This window comes from Theropithecus gelada, chromosome 6 (assembly GCF_003255815.1).
Source record: "Theropithecus gelada isolate Dixy chromosome 6, Tgel_1.0, whole genome shotgun sequence".
Lineage (NCBI taxonomy): Eukaryota > Metazoa > Chordata > Mammalia > Primates > Cercopithecidae > Theropithecus > Theropithecus gelada.
The window spans coordinates 130,964,527-130,982,710 of record NC_037673.1 but is presented as its reverse complement, the minus strand read 5'-3'; the positions used below and the strand labels follow the sequence as shown (position 1 = coordinate 130,982,710).

General features: G+C 52.4%; 1 protein-coding gene across 3 annotated transcripts in view; it reads right to left on the bottom strand.

Annotated features, from left to right (window-relative positions):
- Positions 1-18,184, bottom strand: part of JADE2 (jade family PHD finger 2) — a 57,615-nt gene that overhangs the window by 18,293 nt on the left and 21,138 nt on the right. For all 3 annotated transcript variants that reach the window (XM_025388740.1, XM_025388741.1, XM_025388742.1), the window contains exons 4-8: positions 11,092-11,249; positions 5,281-5,441; positions 4,306-4,517; positions 2,601-2,768; positions 377-493 (exon numbers count right to left, since the gene is read on the bottom strand). In XM_025388740.1, coding sequence (XP_025244525.1) covers positions 377-493; positions 2,601-2,768; positions 4,306-4,517; positions 5,281-5,441; positions 11,092-11,249 — 816 coding nt within the window. The remainder of the gene's footprint in view (positions 1-376; positions 494-2,600; positions 2,769-4,305; positions 4,518-5,280; positions 5,442-11,091; positions 11,250-18,184) is intronic.

The window sequence follows — 18,184 nt, the reverse complement described above, 5'->3', positions numbered from 1 at the left end:
GTCTATTAGCTTAGCTAGAGGAGAAGTTTGATTCCTAACCCCTAATGTGTCAAGTTCAATGTCAGAAGTGAGGCTAATGTATTCATCGAGCCCCAAGACACTTGCTTTCAGGGAAAGCCAGAATTCTCAGCACTCCAATAGCGTGGTGAGCCTTGGTTCCCCAGGTCTGTTCCCACTCCCTAAAAGACCAGGGGATGGAGAAATGCCCCCCATCAGGTGCGATTCTGACTCTGGCCCCAGTCCCACACCCCTCTGGGGCGCATCAGTCTGCAGCCCCATGGAGGGGAGAGGGTGGTGGCAGCTGCTGTCCGAGGCCCCAAGCATGCCTCTCTCTCAGCCGGCTCCTGGCAGCAGGAGGGTGAAGTAGTCCACATACCTGGATGCAGGTGCCTGTGCATTCCTTGCAGAGGCTGCAGGACAGAGCCCAGCGGCTGGCTGGGATGTGCGAGATCTTGGTGATGGGCTCCATCTTCTCTGGGCAGCCGATGCTGACCTGGGCAGGACACAGGGGGCTGTATCATTCCTCTCATCCCCAGCCTGCCTCCAGGGATCTCCAAAATGGGGGTTTGTCTGCTGAAACTAGGTGGTGGGCAGACAGGGCAGTGGCTGAGCCCCTAAATCTCAAGTCCCTCCTGACACCAAACAAGCATGGCTCAAAGGCCGGAATTCCTCCTAACTCTCCCAAGCTGACCACTGGATGAGTGTGTTAGTGTGTGCTCATCTGAGACTCATCTTAAATTGTCTGTGAATGTGTGAGTGTGCCATCAGTGTGTGTAGTTGACTGTGTGTGTGTGCTTGCGACTGTGTGGGCCTTGACAGAGAGGTGCTTTGGTGTGTGTGCACAGGTACATGCAAGATCCCCCTCCTTTCTGCACTCAGGCCCTTGTTAATAACATCTTCAGAGTTCTTGTTACAATTTGTGTTTATATTACTTATTTTTCTAGGCACCAAGAAAAAGTCTCATGGTGGGACCTCCTCTTGAAGGTCTTTAGGGTTTTCCTGGGGATATGCCTTTGTTGAGCCCTTCCTATGGGGACAGGCCTACAACTATGCCCAAGTCTACTGGGCAGAGACCACCCACAGCCCAGAGGCAGAGCACATTTGCCTCCCCATTGCTGATGCCTGAGGGTGGAAAAAGCAATTCTCTCCAAGGGTCCTGAGCCAAAGGGTCTTTATATGGAGTCCCTGTTGGTTCTGTCTCTGCCATGCCCAGCCCAGGGCACACTCATAGGCGGTCCCAGTCTTCAACATGCTGATCCGCAAGCAAGTGCCTACCGCTGACACAAACAACTGTGATGACAGAAGCCTGCAGTGTGGGCTTCAGACTGGGAGCCCAGGAAGGATAGCGCCACTTATGGACAGGGCCACCTGGCTTGCTTCTGGACACAGGCAACACTGGAGTGGAGCCTCAGTCTGAGTCAGTCCACACAGCAGGGCTGGGGCTGAAACTCTGGTGCATTTTAACACTTCACATTTCAAATAAAATGGCTGGCCTTCCGGGCACCCAGGACCTCTGCTAACTCACCGACTCTGGACCCAGCCTGTTGCCTGTGGCTCAGAAACATGGACCTGGACTCAGAAACATGCCCACCCTGCCATCCTAGCCACAGCCATAGCAGCAGGCCCACTAGCCAACGTCCCTTTAGGCTTACTGCCTGATTTACTCTTTTTTTTTTTTTTTTTTTTGAGACAGAGTCTCATTCTGTCACCCAGGCAGGAGTGCAGTGGCGTGATCTCAGCTCACTGCAATCTCTGTCTCTTGGGTTTAAGTGATTCTCGTGCCTCAGTCACCCAAGTAACTGGGATTACAGGCATGTGCCAAGCCCAGCTAATTTTTTTTTGTATTTTTAGTAGAGACAGGATTTCACCATGTTGGCCAGTGATCCACCTGCCTTGGCCTCCCACCCGATTCTCTTTTAAGGTTAGTTGGCTTATCTCTGGTTTGAACATGTGGCTTGACTTTGGTTGGAACCACTGCCTAGGTTTAGATGGACCCCACAACCTGCTTTCCCCTCTAGTCAGCTGCCTGACTTCTGTCCAGACCTTATACCTATCAAATCTCCTAGTGGTCCATAACCCCATTTTCTCATAGAACTCACCACCTGAGCTCTGTCCAAGTCCACAAGCAAAGCTCCCTATAGTTGTGGTCTGGATTCCTCGCTGGCCCATCACCTGAGATCCCAGTGTGTGTGTGTTTTTTTTTTTGAGACGGAGACTCGCTCTGTCACCCAGGCTGAAGTGCAGTGGTGCGATCTCCGTTCACTGCAACCTGCACCTCCGGGTTCAAGTGATTCTCTTGCCTCTGCCTCCTGAGTAGCTGGGACTATAGGTGCCTGCCACCACGCACTCCTAATTTTTGTAGAGAGGGGGTTTTGCTCTGTTGGCAAGGCTGGTCTTGAACGCCTGAACTCAGGTGATCCACCCACCTCGGCCTCCCAAAATGCTGGGATTACAGGCGTGAGCCACCGTGCCCAGCCGATGCCAGTGTTTTAATGTGAGTCCATCACCTTCCTTTCCCAGTGCTCTGCTACCTGAGTCCCACGCAGACCCACTTCCCCATGGGCTGTTCCTTGGGCTGCCTCACCTCCACGCCCACCCACCTCAGGAATCCATAGGGCGCAGCTGACGTGCACCCACTTGGTCCCACTTCTGGTGGGCTTCAAGGCTCCTCCTCGCTTGGGGCAGAGCAGGCACTTTGGCTGGACACCCAGGGCACACGTCCGGCACAGCCAGCTGCCCGTGGGCACCTTGAGGATCCCGTAGCATGCCTAGGAGAGAGCAGGGTGGTCATGAGTCAGTGGAGTTGGCCAATCTGTGTCTGGTCAGCAGTCAGTTGCATTTGGTCCAGTGCTAGCCCCATGCTACACTGCTACACAGCCTCCAGCCTCTGGCACGTACACCTTCTGAGGAGTTACAATGCAAGGAAGGAAGGGCTCCTGGAAAGCCCTCCTTGGCCTGTTTGTATGCCTGAAATGTCACCATTTCAGTCCTCTGTGAAAGGGTTCAGGTCTGCCCTCTGCTGGGAGGAAAGTCACTTTAGCCAGAGGTTCCTAACCAGCAATAGACTTCAGGAGGGTTCAAGAATCCCCTTAAGTTGGCCGGGCGCGGTGGCTCACGCCTGTAATCCCAGCACTTTGGGAGGCCGAGGCGGGCGGATCACAAGGTCAGGAGATCGAGACCACGGTGAAACCCCGTCTCTACTAAAAATACAAAAAATTAGCCGGGCGCGGTTGTGGGCGCCTGTAGTCCCAGCTACTCGGGAGGCTGAGGCAGGAGAATGGCGTGAACCCGGGAGGCGGAGCTTGCAGTGAGCCGAGATCGCGCCACTGCACTCCAGCCTGGGCGACAGAGCAAGACTCTGTCTCAAAAAAAAAAAAAAAAAAAAGAATCCCCTTAAGTTGAATACAAAATTGGGTGTGTACTTCCTGGAAACAAGTCCCAGAGCCTTCATATTTCTTACACAGGGATCCATGAGGAGGGCTGCACCCCTCTATGGCTTGGGTGAGACACATGAGCCTAAGAGCTGCTGGGTATGAGGGATATGTTTGTTTATATGAGACTTGCACTGCCCACCTACCTGCCAGTCCGGCGAAGTCCCTACCTCTGAGCTCCCCGGGGTCTATTCCAGTGATGGTGCATACGGGCAGCCTCAAAATCAGGGCCAGAGTGGGTCCACTAGGTCCCAGTCAGGTCTGCAGTCAAGGCCCAGAGATACTCAAGACCTACAGCCTCGGGCCCCAAACCAAGGGGAGCCTGGCCAGGCTGCACTGGCGCATAAATCCAGTAATGGTGACAAATACGTATAGCCCTTCCTAGACTGTTCTAAGCAAAGACACACAGTAAACAATTTAATCTGTGTAACAATCCACTCTTATTTATGCATAATCGAGAAAACACAGGCCCAGAGAGGTTACAAAACTTGCCTAAAGTTACATAGCTTGTGAACGGCAGAGCCACAATTTGAAATCTGGCAGCTTTGCTCTCGGTCACAGTGGGCTGCCTTTTAGTAAATTCAAGACATGAGGAGCAGAAGAGGAAGGGAAGGGACAGGGTGCAAGGAGGAGAGGGTCTGAGGGAGGCTGATGGGAGAGGGCAGAAAGCTAACGGGCTTTGGCTTGAGTCTGGCTGGCAGGTCTAAGCCAAGGGGCCCTGGGTGCACATGGCACCACAAAGCACCCTCACCATTCCCTTCCTGCTCCTTCTTAAGGGCCTCTGCCCACAGTGCCTCTGGAAAGCCAAGTGGGGCCCTGCCAGGCAGTGTGCGTATACATGGCACGGGTGAGGGTGACTGGCGGGTCTGCCCACCTGATGCACACAGACGTTGCACTTGTCACAGAAGACCATCTCGTTGCCATCCTCGCCCTCAGGAGAGCGACACACATCGCAGACAACATCCTCGTCGTACTCGATGCCCAGCCCCTCCTGCGTCTCGATGGCCCTGGCCATATTCTGGTGGCACAGGGTCTCCAGTTCCTCCAGCACACGCTCTAATGTCAGCTCATCCAGCTCCGGCCTCTCTGTGAGGAGGACAGCAGGGCGTGGTGGTGTTAAGAGCCCAGCCTCCTTTGAGCTTCGAAGAGGACTTGGCTCCTGGAGCTGCAGGAATTCAGGGCAGATGTCTGGGAGGGTTTCTGTCCATCCACTGTGGGACCTGGGAGAAGCAGCTCCATCCTCTGAAAACTGAATGGTCGGGACCATCCCATCTCAACGGCCCCTCACCTGTCCTGGTGTTCTGACTTTAGACAGCCTGCCTGTGACCACAGGGACACGTGTGTACAATTAACATGGAAGTGTCTCTGGGATGCGGCCAGCTCCATGGGAGAAGGCACTGCTTGTGCTGTGTGTATGAGGGGACCTCTGAGTGTGGCTGAATAGGGAAGAGTCAGCCCTTCCTGGGACATTAGTGGGCTCCAGCCAGGTGGCCCACACCTCCTGACCCCAGCCCCATTTGCCATCCTGACCCCAGCCCCATTTGCCATCCTGACCCCGGCCCCATTTGCCATCCTAGACTCCCCTGCATGCTCACTTACTCTTCATGTAACATCCGTGCTTACCACAATAGTCCCAAGAGCCCTGCAACTGATGTGCTTATTATTGTCCCCACCTGACAGCTGCGGAAACTTCAGGAGGCACAGAGACACTAACCAGTCAGGTCACCATTCAGTAATGCAGTATGGACGCTTCCTTCAGATCCATGCCTGGGCCACTGCCCCTCTCGGGATGGGGAGAAAACCCTCCCTGCCCTGCCCTGATCCCATTCTTAATGCAGTGGTCACCTACCCATCTCCTTAAGCTCTGAGTTGATCAGCTCCAGCCAGTAGGCGTCAATCTCGTCCAGGTCATAGCGGCTACCCCCTGGCCAATCAGGCTGGGAGCCCTCACCAAGCGTGGTGCTGCTTGGGGATGCCTGGGCAGGGGGGCCTTCCAGCGGTGGGAGGATCCTAGAAAATCAAGACAAAATGTCATGAAGGGAGGGGCCCTCAGCCTGCTGCCCTAGGGGCTCCAGGGAGCTGACCAGTCCAGCTCAGGAGCTGATGGACAAGTGTGCTTTGATGTCACACAGGGCCCACCTCCTTCCACCCCCTCCTTCATTTCTTCCTCCACCATCTGCCCACCCTGCAGAGACTCAGATGAGTCTCTGAGGGTGACTCAGAGACTGAGTGGATGAACAGGCAGCACAGAGAAGACCCAAAGGGCAGTAGGGCACAGTGAGGGATAGGAGTCAGGGCTGATCCACAGCCTTGCTCACCTTATAAACATCCACCTGCCCAGGGTTCATCCACTTCCTCCCATCAGGGTGGCTGGGCCTTAGCTAAAGCCCCGTGGTCTGGATCTAACCCTGCTAGGGCCTGTAGGAGGTGTCCTATGTGCCGTCATGGGCAATGGCCTGTGTCAGCAACAAGTGAGGTAGTGCCAGCTGGACTCCAGGTCCTTCAGCATACCCCTCAAGGCTGCGGACAAGGCAGGGGCTGTCTACATACTCCCAGAAGCCCAAGCCCCCTTTTTACCAACAGCCTGAAAACCCCATTGACTTGAGTAGAACTGAGGCCACCTCTCCTCTGAGATAAGGAGGAGCCCTACCTGGTTACCTGGCTGCGGCCTAGGGTGACCCTTTCCAGACAAAAGGTCCACATGCCACCTTGCCCTTCTCCCAGACACAATGTCATGTGAGCAGTGAGTGTCCTGCTACACAGTGTTACCCGGCCCCACGACCAAGATGGAAGTCAAATCCCTTGGATACAAAGAATCCTGCCTGCTGCAGTCCCAGGATCCCTTCCCAGCTCAGCCTACCTTTGCGGCCACAGCTCTGCTGCTGAGGCAGCTTGGAAAGGCCTGGCCACAGGGTGTGGACTCAAAGCCCAGCTTCACCACTTACTGTGTGACTCTGGGAGTCACTCAACTTCTCTGGGCCCCAGTGTTCCCATCCCCCAAAATGGGTCAATAATAATAGTACCAGGCTGGGCGTGGTGGCTCACGCCTGTAATCCCAGCACTTTGGGAGGCCAAAGCAGGCGGATCACCTGAGGTCGGAAGTTCGAGACCAGCCTGATCAGCATGGAGAAACCCCATCTCTACTAAAACTACAAAATTACCCAGGCGTGGTGGCGTATGCCTGTAATTCCAGCTACTTAGAAGGCTGAGGCAGAAGAATCACTTGAACCCGGGAGGTGGAGGCTATGGTGAGCAGAGATAGCGCCACTGCACTCCAGCCCGAGCAACAAGAGCGAAGCTCTGTCTCAAAAATAATAATAGTAATAATATCTACCTTATGTGGTTGGTGAGAGGATTAATGGATTAATGTTTGCAAAGCTCTTAGTAAAGTGTCTGGCACACAGTAACTACTGTGTGCGTGTGTGTGTGTGTGTGTGTGCTGTGTGATGTGTGTGTGTGTTGTGTGATGTGTGGTGTGTTTGTGTGTGTATGTGTGTCTTGAGACCTTGGGATGTTACTGCTCTCCTGAAATGGAATATAGGGGGCATTTTGCCTCAGGAGGGCACAGTTTCCTCTTGGCTCAGCTGTGTGCTGCCCCTCAGTTCCTGATGCCAGTTCAAAAAGCCAGCTCTTCCCACCCCCCACTGGTTGCCATGGTTATTGCTTCGGAGCCTGGCCTCCATCTGGCCAGCTCTGCCAGGGTGGAGAGGCCCCTTACTTGAGAGGCATCCTGGGGTCGGGGGCAAGGCTGCCAGAAGCTGTGACTCAGCGCTGACAGGGAGGGAGGGGCAGGGCTTTAGATGGCACAGAGACATGGCAGAGCTGTGGCAAGGGCTCCTGGGCTTCCCCACCACCACACCCAGTGTCAGCAAAAAGGGCAGGAAGGATGAAGGAGACGGGGAGGCAGGGGCCCAGGCCAGGAGAGAGAATGGCCTCCAAGCTAGGAGGAAGGTCTATATAAGGTCGAAGGGGCATGGAGAAGGGGAAGGGGCTTGGCACCACCTTTGCCCACACAAGAGGCCCAAATGAAGGCAGGTCCTAGGTCATGATCATGGTATGGCCGCACCCCACACTAACAGGTGATTCCATATGGAAGCGATACTAATACCCTCGGTCCAACACAATTCTGCCTTTCCCCGTGAAACTGTTACTTGAATAAACACATTCTTTTAAAAATGCAGCCTGTAATTTGGTTGTGAACGGCTTTGATTGTGCCCTAGGCACATGCTGAGTGGGGGTGTCCGGATGCCCACCACTTCCTGGCATAACTACCCACATCTGCTTGCCTGGTCAGCGGCCACCTGGCCAAGCCTCTTGGGATCAGGATCACTGTGCTCCTTCTGTAGAGTCAGGGTGAAGGGACTCACACCACAAGGTATCTGCTGTGCTTCCTGGGTCTCTCCTCTTCATCTGTTTGCCCCCTTCTGGCTCTGGCTCTGAAGGAAGTTCTCCTACCAGGCGTGGACTGACCTGACCCTAGGCCAAGCCCTCACCCTCAGCTGTAGCCAGGAGGATGGAGGTCAGCTGAGAGGAGGGCATCAGCTGGCTGGGATCTATGGGAGGGGAGGGGGTCTTTACCCCAGAAGACCAGATACACACCAGAGGTTGGTTCTGCCCTGGCTGAGACTTCTGGCCACAGTGAGGGGCAGGACAGGCCCTCACTCAATTCAGTCTGGAGAAGGGCGAGACAAGTGCTCATTGTTCAGACAGATTTCAGACCATGAGGTGGGCAGACCCACCCAAAGGCCAGGGAGGAAGGGACAGAGGGGGCCTGGGGTGGCAGCTGGGGGAGGGCAGCCAGAAACAGCCTGCCGGGATGACGGGGGCACAGCGCTCTGTCTCTGGGCCTCACAGGGGCAGTCCAGGGCTTGTTCCTGGGGCCTCTGATTTCCTGGCCCAGCCCACTAGGCCTGGTGGCCCTGCAGGGAATTCCCCAGAATTTCCCAACTTCCTCATCTATAAAATGGGGACAGTTACATGTCGTTTGTAAAGCTAATATGATTGTTAAATGAAAAGATGAACACAGGCTCAGCACAGCCAGTCCTCAAGAACAGGGTTTCTCTAACAATTCTGACCCTGGCGGCTACCAGGCAGCCTTCCAGATGAGGGCTGCGCAGTGGGAGGTGCCAGGAGGATGGAGTGGCTAGAGGGAGACAGCGGCAGAAGAGGCGTGGAGATGAATCTAAGAGAGCACCTCCCCACCCCCAGTCCATCCTCTCCAAAGATCACGGACAGGCCAGGAGCTCCTGGCTCACATCAGCTTAGCACAGCCATGCCTATGCTGGAAATGCACCTCGTAAAGCCAAAGCAGCTGGAACACGTGCTCTCTTCTTGATGTCAACAGATAAAGCACCCTACAGGCAGACTGAAGCCAAGCTACTGGTATGGAAGCATCTGCAATTAATTACCCAGGCCAGGAGACGTTTCCGGAACCAACTGACACTGACATCAAGTAGAGAGGACAGACTGCTGGGCCAAGCCTAATCAAGACTGACCTCGCTCTGCCCACCTGGTGGCCTGCCCTTCCCCCATCACCCTGGGCACTGGTACTTGTGGCAGTGACCTGGCATACATATTCTCACTTCTGGAGAGGCCTGGGGCACCCCTGATTCTCAGAAGGCCCCAGGCAAGTGTTAATAAACACTCAGCCATCAGGAGTCACTGGAACAGGATTGCCTGCCCCCTCCCCTTCCAATCCCCACAGAGCACCCTACTGGTGCTTCGAGTCTGCTGTGCCTGTGATCCAATCATAGCTGCAGCTGCCAGGAAACGAGGGTGCCAGCGTCAAGGGAGGTAACAGCTGTGATCTTTGCCCCATGCATGGTCTACATGGGATCGAGCAAGAGCCACAAGGTTGCCAAGGCCAGGAGTAGACAGCCAAAAACCCAAGCTGCCCAGACCAGGCAGACTGGTGGGTGGGGGAGGCCAGGACACAAGACCCCTCTGCCCTGAGACATGACTTGGAGGGTTTCCCAGGTTGCATAAAGAAGCACTTGGCTGAACTCCGTAGCTGGAGGCAAGACCCAGGGCCACGTGGCTACCTCCTGACAAGAGCGGCCAGAAGTCTCTCCATCTCATGAGACCAGAAGGGTGTAAAGCCCAGAGGACTCATCTCTGAACCAGCCCTGGCAGGGGAACCTACCCAGAGGCCTGTAATAGCAATGGCTTCCTGACCATCTGCTGTATGCCAGGCACTTGACTCCCCCACTAAGAACTCCCTTAAAAGGTTCAAGAAGTCAAAAGCATGGCTTAAGGCCGGGCGCGGTGGATCACGCCTGTAATCCCAGCACTTTAGGAGGCCAAGGTGGGCGGATCACGAGGTCAGGAGATTAAGACCGTCCTGGCTAACACGGTGAAACCCCATCTCTACTAAAAATACAAAAAATTAGCTGGGCATGGTGGCACGCATCTGTAATCCCAGTTACTCGGGAGGCTGAGGCAGGAGAATCTCAAGAACCCGGGAGTCAGAGGTTGCAGTGAGCCAAGATTGCACCACTGCACTCCAGCCTGGCGAGAGTGAGACTCCGTCTCAAAAAAAAAAAAAGAAAAAAAAAAAAGTATGCTTTATCTCTCTCTTTTTAAAGACTAGTGAAAAGTCTGGAGATTTCCCTGATCAGAACTGCTTTGGCACCGGGCATGGTAGCCCATGCCTGTAATCCCAGCACTTTGGGAGGCTGAGGCAGGAGAGTTGCTTGAGCCCAGGAGTTAGAGACCAGCCTGAGCAACAGAGCAAGACCCTGTCTCTACCAACAATCAAAAAAATTAGCCACGTGTGGTGGCATGTGCCTATGGTGGGAAGATCACTTGAGGCTGGGAGGTCAAGGCTGCAGTGAGCTGAGATTGCACCACTGCACTCCAGCCTGGGTAGCAGAGTGAGAACTTGTCTCAAAAAAAAGGCCAGACCCGGTGACTTACAGCTGCCTGCAGTCCCAGCACTTTGGGAGGCCGGCCAAGGTGGTGGACAGATCACTTGAGCCCAGGAGTTCAAGACTAGCCTGGGCAACATGGCAAATCCCCATCTCTACACAAAACATGATAATTAGCTGGGCATGGTGGCCTCAGCTTGTAGTCCTAGCTACTTGGGAGGCTGAGGTGGGAGGATTGCTTGAACCTGGGAGGTCAAGGCTGCAGTGGGCCAAGATTGTACCACTGCACTCCAGCCTGGGGGACCGAGTAAGACCCTGTCTCTAAAGAAGAAAGAAAAAAGAACCGCTTTGGGGCCCAGTTTGGATTGACATTACGAAGTGCTTGCTGTGTGCCAGGCCTGGTGCCAAGTGCCTTCCATGCGTCATTTCATTCCATTATCTCAACATTACAACTGCATGAGTAGGTTAGTTATTGTTAGCATTCCAATTTCATGGATAAGGAAACTGAGGCCCAGAGAGATTACATTTATGGTCTAAGGCCACACTGAATATGAGTGGCAACATGAACGCAAGCATTCTGGCTCTACAGCCAAGCCCGAGCCCAACCCCCTAGCCTCTCAGGTAAACTGCCAGTATTTCTGGAACATTTCAATGGTTTGTTGGACAAGGGAATGGAATACAGAATAGAGACGGACTAGAAAGGAATTCCAGGACTGGTAGGTCACCTACCTGGAAAGCAGCCTCCCCTTCCTCCCCTGTTCCAACGGCCCCCTAGCCTGGGCTGCCTGGCTCACCTCACCACGGGCTCTGGGATGGCCTCTGCCCCGGCGGGCACCTGCACACCTTTCTCCCACTCCTGTCGCCATGGGTCTGCCAGGATGTAGTAGTCATCCGGGCTGAGCTGGTATGAGTCCGGGATCTTCATGGCTGTGATCAAGTCTGTCCGGAAAACCTGTGAGGGGCAAGAGGGGAGAGAGTGACTTCAGACTGCCTCAGGGCAGTCTGCCCCACAGGCCAGAAGAAGACGCAGATACATGCAACTCAAGTGGGCATTCTGCCTGCGCACTTACAAATAAGATGACATAAAAGCAATCAGCGGCCGGGCGCGGTGGCTCAAGCCTGTAATCCCAGCACTTTGGGAGGCCGAGACGGGTGGATCACGAGGTCAGGAGATCGAGACCATCCTGGCTAACACGGTGAAACCCCGTCTCTACTAAAAAATACAAAAAACTAGCCGGGCGAAGTGGCGGGCGCCTGTGGTCCCAGCTACTCGGGAGGCTGAGGCAGGAGAATGGCGTAAACCCGGGAGGCGGAGCTTGCAGCGAGCTGAGATCCGGCCACTGCACTCCAGCCTGGGCGACAGAGCCAGACTCAGTCTCAAAAAAAAAAAAAAAAAAAAAAAAAAAGCAATCAGCACAATAAATAACACAGCTCTGAACCCTGCACATGCTTTGCACACAGTAGATGTTCCATAAATGTGATGAACTGAATTCACATTGCTCTGACCTATGAAAGGACAGAGTTTGAGGGATAGATGGGAGTGGACCTACGAGAGAAAGAGAAAGACTGGCAGAGAAAGGCAAAAATCAAAATAAAAAGAGGAAAACCTCAGAGGACAGAAAGGCTAATGTGAAAGCAATACTGATGGCCAGGTGTGGTGGCTCATGGCTGTAATCCCAACAGTTTGGGAGGCTGAGGTGGGAGGATTGCTTGAGGCCAGGAGTTCAAGACAGCCTGGGTAACATAGGAAGATCCTGCCTCTACAAAACATTTAAAAATTAAAGATTTTTTTTAAAAAAAAGGGCCAGGCAATGTGGCTCACACCTGTAATCCCAGCACTGTGGGAGGCTGAGGAGGGAGGGCTGCTTGAACCCAGGATTTTGAGACAAGTCTGGGCAACATGGTGAAACCTCATATTTATAAAAAATTTAAAAAGTAGCTGGGTGCGGTGGCACATGCCTGGTGTCCCAGCTACTCTGGAGGTTGAGATGGAAGGACTGCTTGAGCCCAGGAGGTTAAGCCTGCAGTGAGCCATCATTGCACCACTGCACTCCAGCCTGAGTGACAGTGAGTCCCTTTCTCAAAAAATAAAAACAAAATAAATAAAATAAAATAAAAAATACTGCCATTATGTGACTGTTCAAGACATTTCCACTGGAGGTTCACAATCATGTTATCCTTCTGCACCCACAGACACAAGTGGAGGAGTAAAACACCACAGGGCGCCAACCCCAGGAAAGGCCTTCTGCAAACTTTATGCAAACAGCCGGGGGATGGCCGGGGCTTAGGCCAGCCTAGATAGCGGCTTCACATGAGCTGGGACTTCCAAAGTCCCTCAAGAACAAGGACACTCTCCTAACTCGACAGGGGCTTTGTGTGTCGGGGGCCGGGTAGGAAGGCAGGAAGGACAGGGTTGTCTTCCTTCTTAATCAAGCCCAAACTCCTCAGAGCAAAGCCACGAGTGGTCACACCCCGAGCACGTGCTCACTTGGGGCAAACTGCTCTTCCCAGAGTTTAGTCTGTTGCTCCCACCTCCAACCCCAATTCCACCTCAGAACAAGCTCTAAACTCTGCCCCAGCTGGCACTGGCAACGCCTCCTGCCCCAGTCACCTGATCCCGCTGTGATCCCCCGACAAAGCGCTATTGTGGAATGTGGTGGCACCTCTAGGCACCATGTGACTTGCTCAGGTACCAACTTTCCCAGTGATCATCGTCACTTGAGAATCACAAGTTAAAGAACTCACATCACTGAGACAAGAGACACCACTTCAAGGAGTACTCCAGGCCTCAGACCAAACTTCAATCCCACATTCATCCCTGGAAAAGTCAGCATCCACTGCTGTGCCCGGGGCTAAGTCAGTTCACTCAGCCTTCCGTAGGCTCATGACAGACAGATTCAGCGGTAACCTCTGCCTGCTATGTGCGCCTCATTTGTATCTAGGTCCACAACCACAAGGAGAACAGTGAAATGGGTAGACTGAGGGGCCTGGAAGCAGCATCTTGCAGAATCTAATTAACGTCTGCATCTAGCTGGAGACGGCCCTGGCTTGAAAAAGGTCAAGTTTCTTGAAGACTCTACTTGCCAATATAATTTAATTGTTAGGACTAACACCCTAACATTTAATTAGGATGCCAGTGTGAAAAAATTAAAACCAGATTACAATTAAATGCTAATTAAACAGAAGATGGAATGTGGCTAAGATTTCACAGCCCTGGTAATTTGCATATCTTATTAGCAAGTAGTAAGAAAGCTAATGCAAGAGGGCACACTCAGGCACTGGGTGCTTTTAGGGGGCCCTTCAGTAGGGGCCCATGCCAGCGAAGGCCTCTGGAGACTGCCGAGCTCAGCAGGGCTGGGGCTGGGTTATTTCCCTATGGGCCCCAGCACAGGACCTGACAAGGAAGAACTGACCCCAAAGTGATTCATAACTGCCTCAAAGTTCTCCCCACCCAAGCAAGCCAAGTGCTGCATCATCCCAAGCCCTGATGCTCTGAAGCCATGGAGAACCACCCACTTGGGACAGTGCATCATTCTGCCCTAGAAATCAACCCTACAATAGCCCAGTGTCACTATGTGCCCTCTAAAGAGGCACAGGTGGGTTAGAAACCTTTTGCTCTTCTCTCATCCTGGGCTGTAACTGTTTTTCTTTTTTTTTTTTTTGAGACAGTCTTGCTCCGTTGCCCAGGCTGGAGTGCAGGTGCACAATCTCGGTTCACTGCAACCTCCGCCTCCTGGGTTCAAACGATTCTTCTGCCTCAGCCTCCCAAGTAGCTGGGATTACAGGTACCTGCCACCTCGCATGGCTAATTTTTGTATTTTTAATATGGGGTTTCACCATGTTGGCCAGGCTGGTCTCAAACTCCTGACCTCAAGTGATCCACCCACCTTGGCCTCCCAAAGTGCTGGGATTACAGGTGTGAGCCACCCGCACCTGGCCTAGTTTTTATATTTTTAATAGAGACAGGGTTTCACCATGTTGGTCAGGCTGGTCTTGAACTCCTGACCTCAAGTGATCCGCCTGCCTCAGCCTTCTAAAGTGTTGGGATTACAGGCATGAGCCACCGCGCCCAGCCCTGAGCTATAACTTAACTGGCGTCTCCTCGGGGATTCCTTCCTGATCACCAACTGAGGGAGTGCCGACTGCCTGACTGAGCCACTTTCCATCTCACCCCATTTTCTTTCCAGCACTTACACTCCTGAAAAGTACCTGGTCGACTCATGTTGCTGGTTTCTTGTCATCTCCCCTGCCATGCCTCATCCTGCTGTCGGCTATATTCTCAGTGCCTGGCACTGAATACGAGGGCCTCCCTGGGGGAATTATCTGATGAATCTGAGGCCCCTAACGGGCTCCTGGCAGTGCTTTCTGAATCCCCATGAACAGGGTGAGATACCGCATGGATAAACCCAGTGGCCAAAATCCCCAACCACATGGACCTGAACAAGCGCCTCTGAGCAACAGGCAGCCTTTGTTCTGCTGGGCTTTAAGCTCAAGGACAAGCATTCAGCCCAGGGTGGAGTGGGTGAGACCAGAGTGTCCCACCACACCAGCTGGGAAGACATGGTCCAGACCCAGAACCAGGTCTGGCACTGAGAACTCACAGCAGGAAGGGCTCCCAGGGTCAACTTCAGAGTCCCTTCCCACTACAGTTAGGGAGATTCAGGGAAGACAAAAGAGTCTCGTTCCAAGAGAGTTTCACATTTCATCCTGGGTCACGCAGGGAGCGGGTGGCAGACTGGACACGAATGGCTCTAGCAGGCGGGAATCATGGACGCACAGGGAGGGCAGCACTGTCATAATGGTGTCAGCCCACACTTGGAGAGACTGTGTGCAGAGTGACAGTGTATGGGCTGTTCCTGAATTAATCTATTATTAGCCCCTCCACCTACTCTGTGAGGTAAGTACTACCATCATCCCTATTTCACAGTTGAGAAACCTGGGACTCGGGTTAGTTAAATCACCCACCCAAGGTCTATGCACTGGAAGTGGCAAATGAACCCAGGCCAACACAACTCCTGAGCCATCCAGCTCTCCCTGCCCCTTTTGGCCATGTGCTCACTGCCTAATGCCCTTGAGTTAAATTGAAGCCAAATCAGGTGACTTCTCCAAGGGTTGAAATACGCAAATCCGACGGCGGTCTTTGCAAGTTCCGAGGCCTCCAGTGGCTCTCCACTGTCCTCCCACTGTGCCCAGACTGAACTGCAGAGCCAATGAGGCCCTGTGACCACATGGATGCACTTGCAGTCTCCCAAGCACTTTTAACCCTTTGCACACAGGAGAACACTGCCTGGGACACTACTCCCTTGCCAGAGTAAAGCTGGCACACTTCATCCTTAAGGTCTCAGTCCAGCCCACATCTGCTCTAGGAAGCCTTCCCCAATCCTAGGCTGGGTTGTGGGCTTTGTCTGAAGTTCTACAGCCCCTGTATTAGAATCTCCTGGGTTTTTTTGCCATGTCTTCTCCACCAGAAGGGGAGCTCAGTGAGGTCTGGCTGAGCCGCAGGGCTGGAGCCCAGCAGTGCAAGCAGGGCCTGGCACATGCTAGGTGCTGAGAAATCTTGAATGACTCAAGATCCTTCCATGAGCCAGCCACCTCCTTCTTTGGTTGCTGTCCAAGACTACAGCTGGGTACTCCATGCCTTCCAAAGGAGCCTCTGTGCATTTATATAAAAACTGCCCACAAATATGGCAGCCAATTGTAACCTAAACATCATTTTGTGTTGAATTTCCAGGAGGTAGGCCTGAAAAAGGCTTAAACATTCTCCTAAAACTCCTTTGAATGATTTATGAAAACTAAATAAAGAATAAAATGGACACTGATGAACGAGAAGCCTTGCTGTGGCAAGAAAGTTGGAAGCTGGAAAACAAGCAATTTTCTTAGAATGTGAATGTTTACTACTTTTCTCTCTTTTGGCAGAAATTGACAAATTGTCTTTAAAGGTCTGCTGCCTAGCAACCAAGTTCTGCTGAGCTGCTTGGGAGATGTTAATTGTAGCTTCTTCAAACAGTATGAAGAAATGTTTAAAGGCCTCAAACTCTAATTGAATAACCCATCTGATTGCTAGGGGTGCCAATGTAGCCCTGGAGGGGGCCAAAGATTGCTCTGCCCAGATGCAGGGACACTGCTCCAGAAACACATCACATGGTTTTGCCTTCACGTCTTTTTCTGAGACTGCAGATCACAACCATTCAAAAGTCTAGCTTTCTGTACGTATTTCCCTAGGAAGAACTCTGCAAGAAGGCAGAGCGTGAGTGACCTTCAAAAGCAAATAAAGATAATGACAAAAGGCAACTTTCACTGTGCACTAACCATATGGCCAGTAGACACCAGGCTACAAGGTTTAATATACAATCTCAAGATTTGTAGCTATGATTTGGACATTTCATCCTGGGACCTTGGTTCTCTGCTTCCTTTTCTCAAGGGGGGAATTACTGTATCACAGAGTATTTCAAACTAAGAGGTACCAAGAGGAAATTTAGTTACTGAAAAGCTCCAGCAGTTATCACACTACAAAATATAATTACTTGTGCAATTATATATATATATGTGTGTGTGTGTATATATATATGTGTGTATATATATATATTTTGAGACAGAGTCTCGTTCTGTCACCCAGGCTGGAGTGCAGTGGTGCGATCTTGGCTCACTGCAAACTCTGCCTCCCAGGTTCAAGCAATTCTCCTGCCTCAGCCTCCTGAGTAGCTGGGATTACAGGCACCTGCCACCACGCCCAGCTAATTTTTATATATTTTTTTTTTTTCCTTTTTTTTTTTTTTTGAGACGGAGTCTCGCTCTGCCGCCCGGGCTGGAGTGCAGTGGCAGGATCTCGGCTCACTGCAAGCTCCGCCTCCCGGGTTCACGCCATTCTCCTGCCTCAGCCTCAGGAGTAGCTGGGACTACAGGCGTCCGCCACCTCGCCCGGCTAGTTTTTTGTATTTTTTTTAGTAGAGACGGGGTTTCACCGTGTTCGCCAGGATGGTCTCGATCTCCTGACCTCGTGATCCGCCCGCCTCGGCCTCCCAAAGTGCTGGGATTACAGGCTTGAGCTACCGCGCCCGGCCGCTAATTTTTATATTTTTAGTAGAGACGGTTTTCACCACCATGTTGGCCAGGCTGGTATCAAACTCCTGACCTCAAGTGATCTGCCCACCTCAGCCTCCCAAAGTGCTGGGATTACAGCCGTGAGCCACCATGCCCAGCCTATTTGTGTAACTGTATTTTTAATGTCCATCTCTCCTAATAGTCAAGCTGCAAGAAGATAGGGACTCCATGTGTCCTGTTTATCACTGTGCCTGCTTTTGGCACAGTGTCTGACACACAGCAGGTACTCAAAAATGCTTGTGGAACAAAAATTAGCCAGTTATGGTGGCTTGCCTGTAGTCCCAACGACTTGGGGAGCTCAAGCGAGAGGACTGCCTGAGCCCAGGAGGTAGAGGCTGCAGTGAGCCGAGATCATGCCACTGCACTCCAGCCTGGGTGACAGAGTGAGACCCTGTCTCAAAAAACAAAACAAAAAACAAAACAAAACAAAACAAAAATGAAATGCTTGTGGAAAGAGTCAGTGAATGAATGAATGAATCCCAGGATTTGTATGAAGTACGACTAAAGTATAAAACTTCCTGCCCTGTCTTAGCAGGGAGAGAAGAGGCAGGAGGCTGGCAGGATTCTTCCAGGTGAAACTGAGAAACTGGTCTTGGTCACTGTCCCAAAGCCAATCACAATGGCTTTGGCCAGGACAATCTCTCCTGGATGTCTGTCTACACTAAAAGTCCCAACGTAGAGCTAGAAGTGGCCTTAGAGTTAGAAGTGGTCGCTTCCTCCTCACCCCTCAAGGAATGTTTGAAGTTCTGTACTTAAAGAGCCAACCTCATCACAATTGTTTTCTGA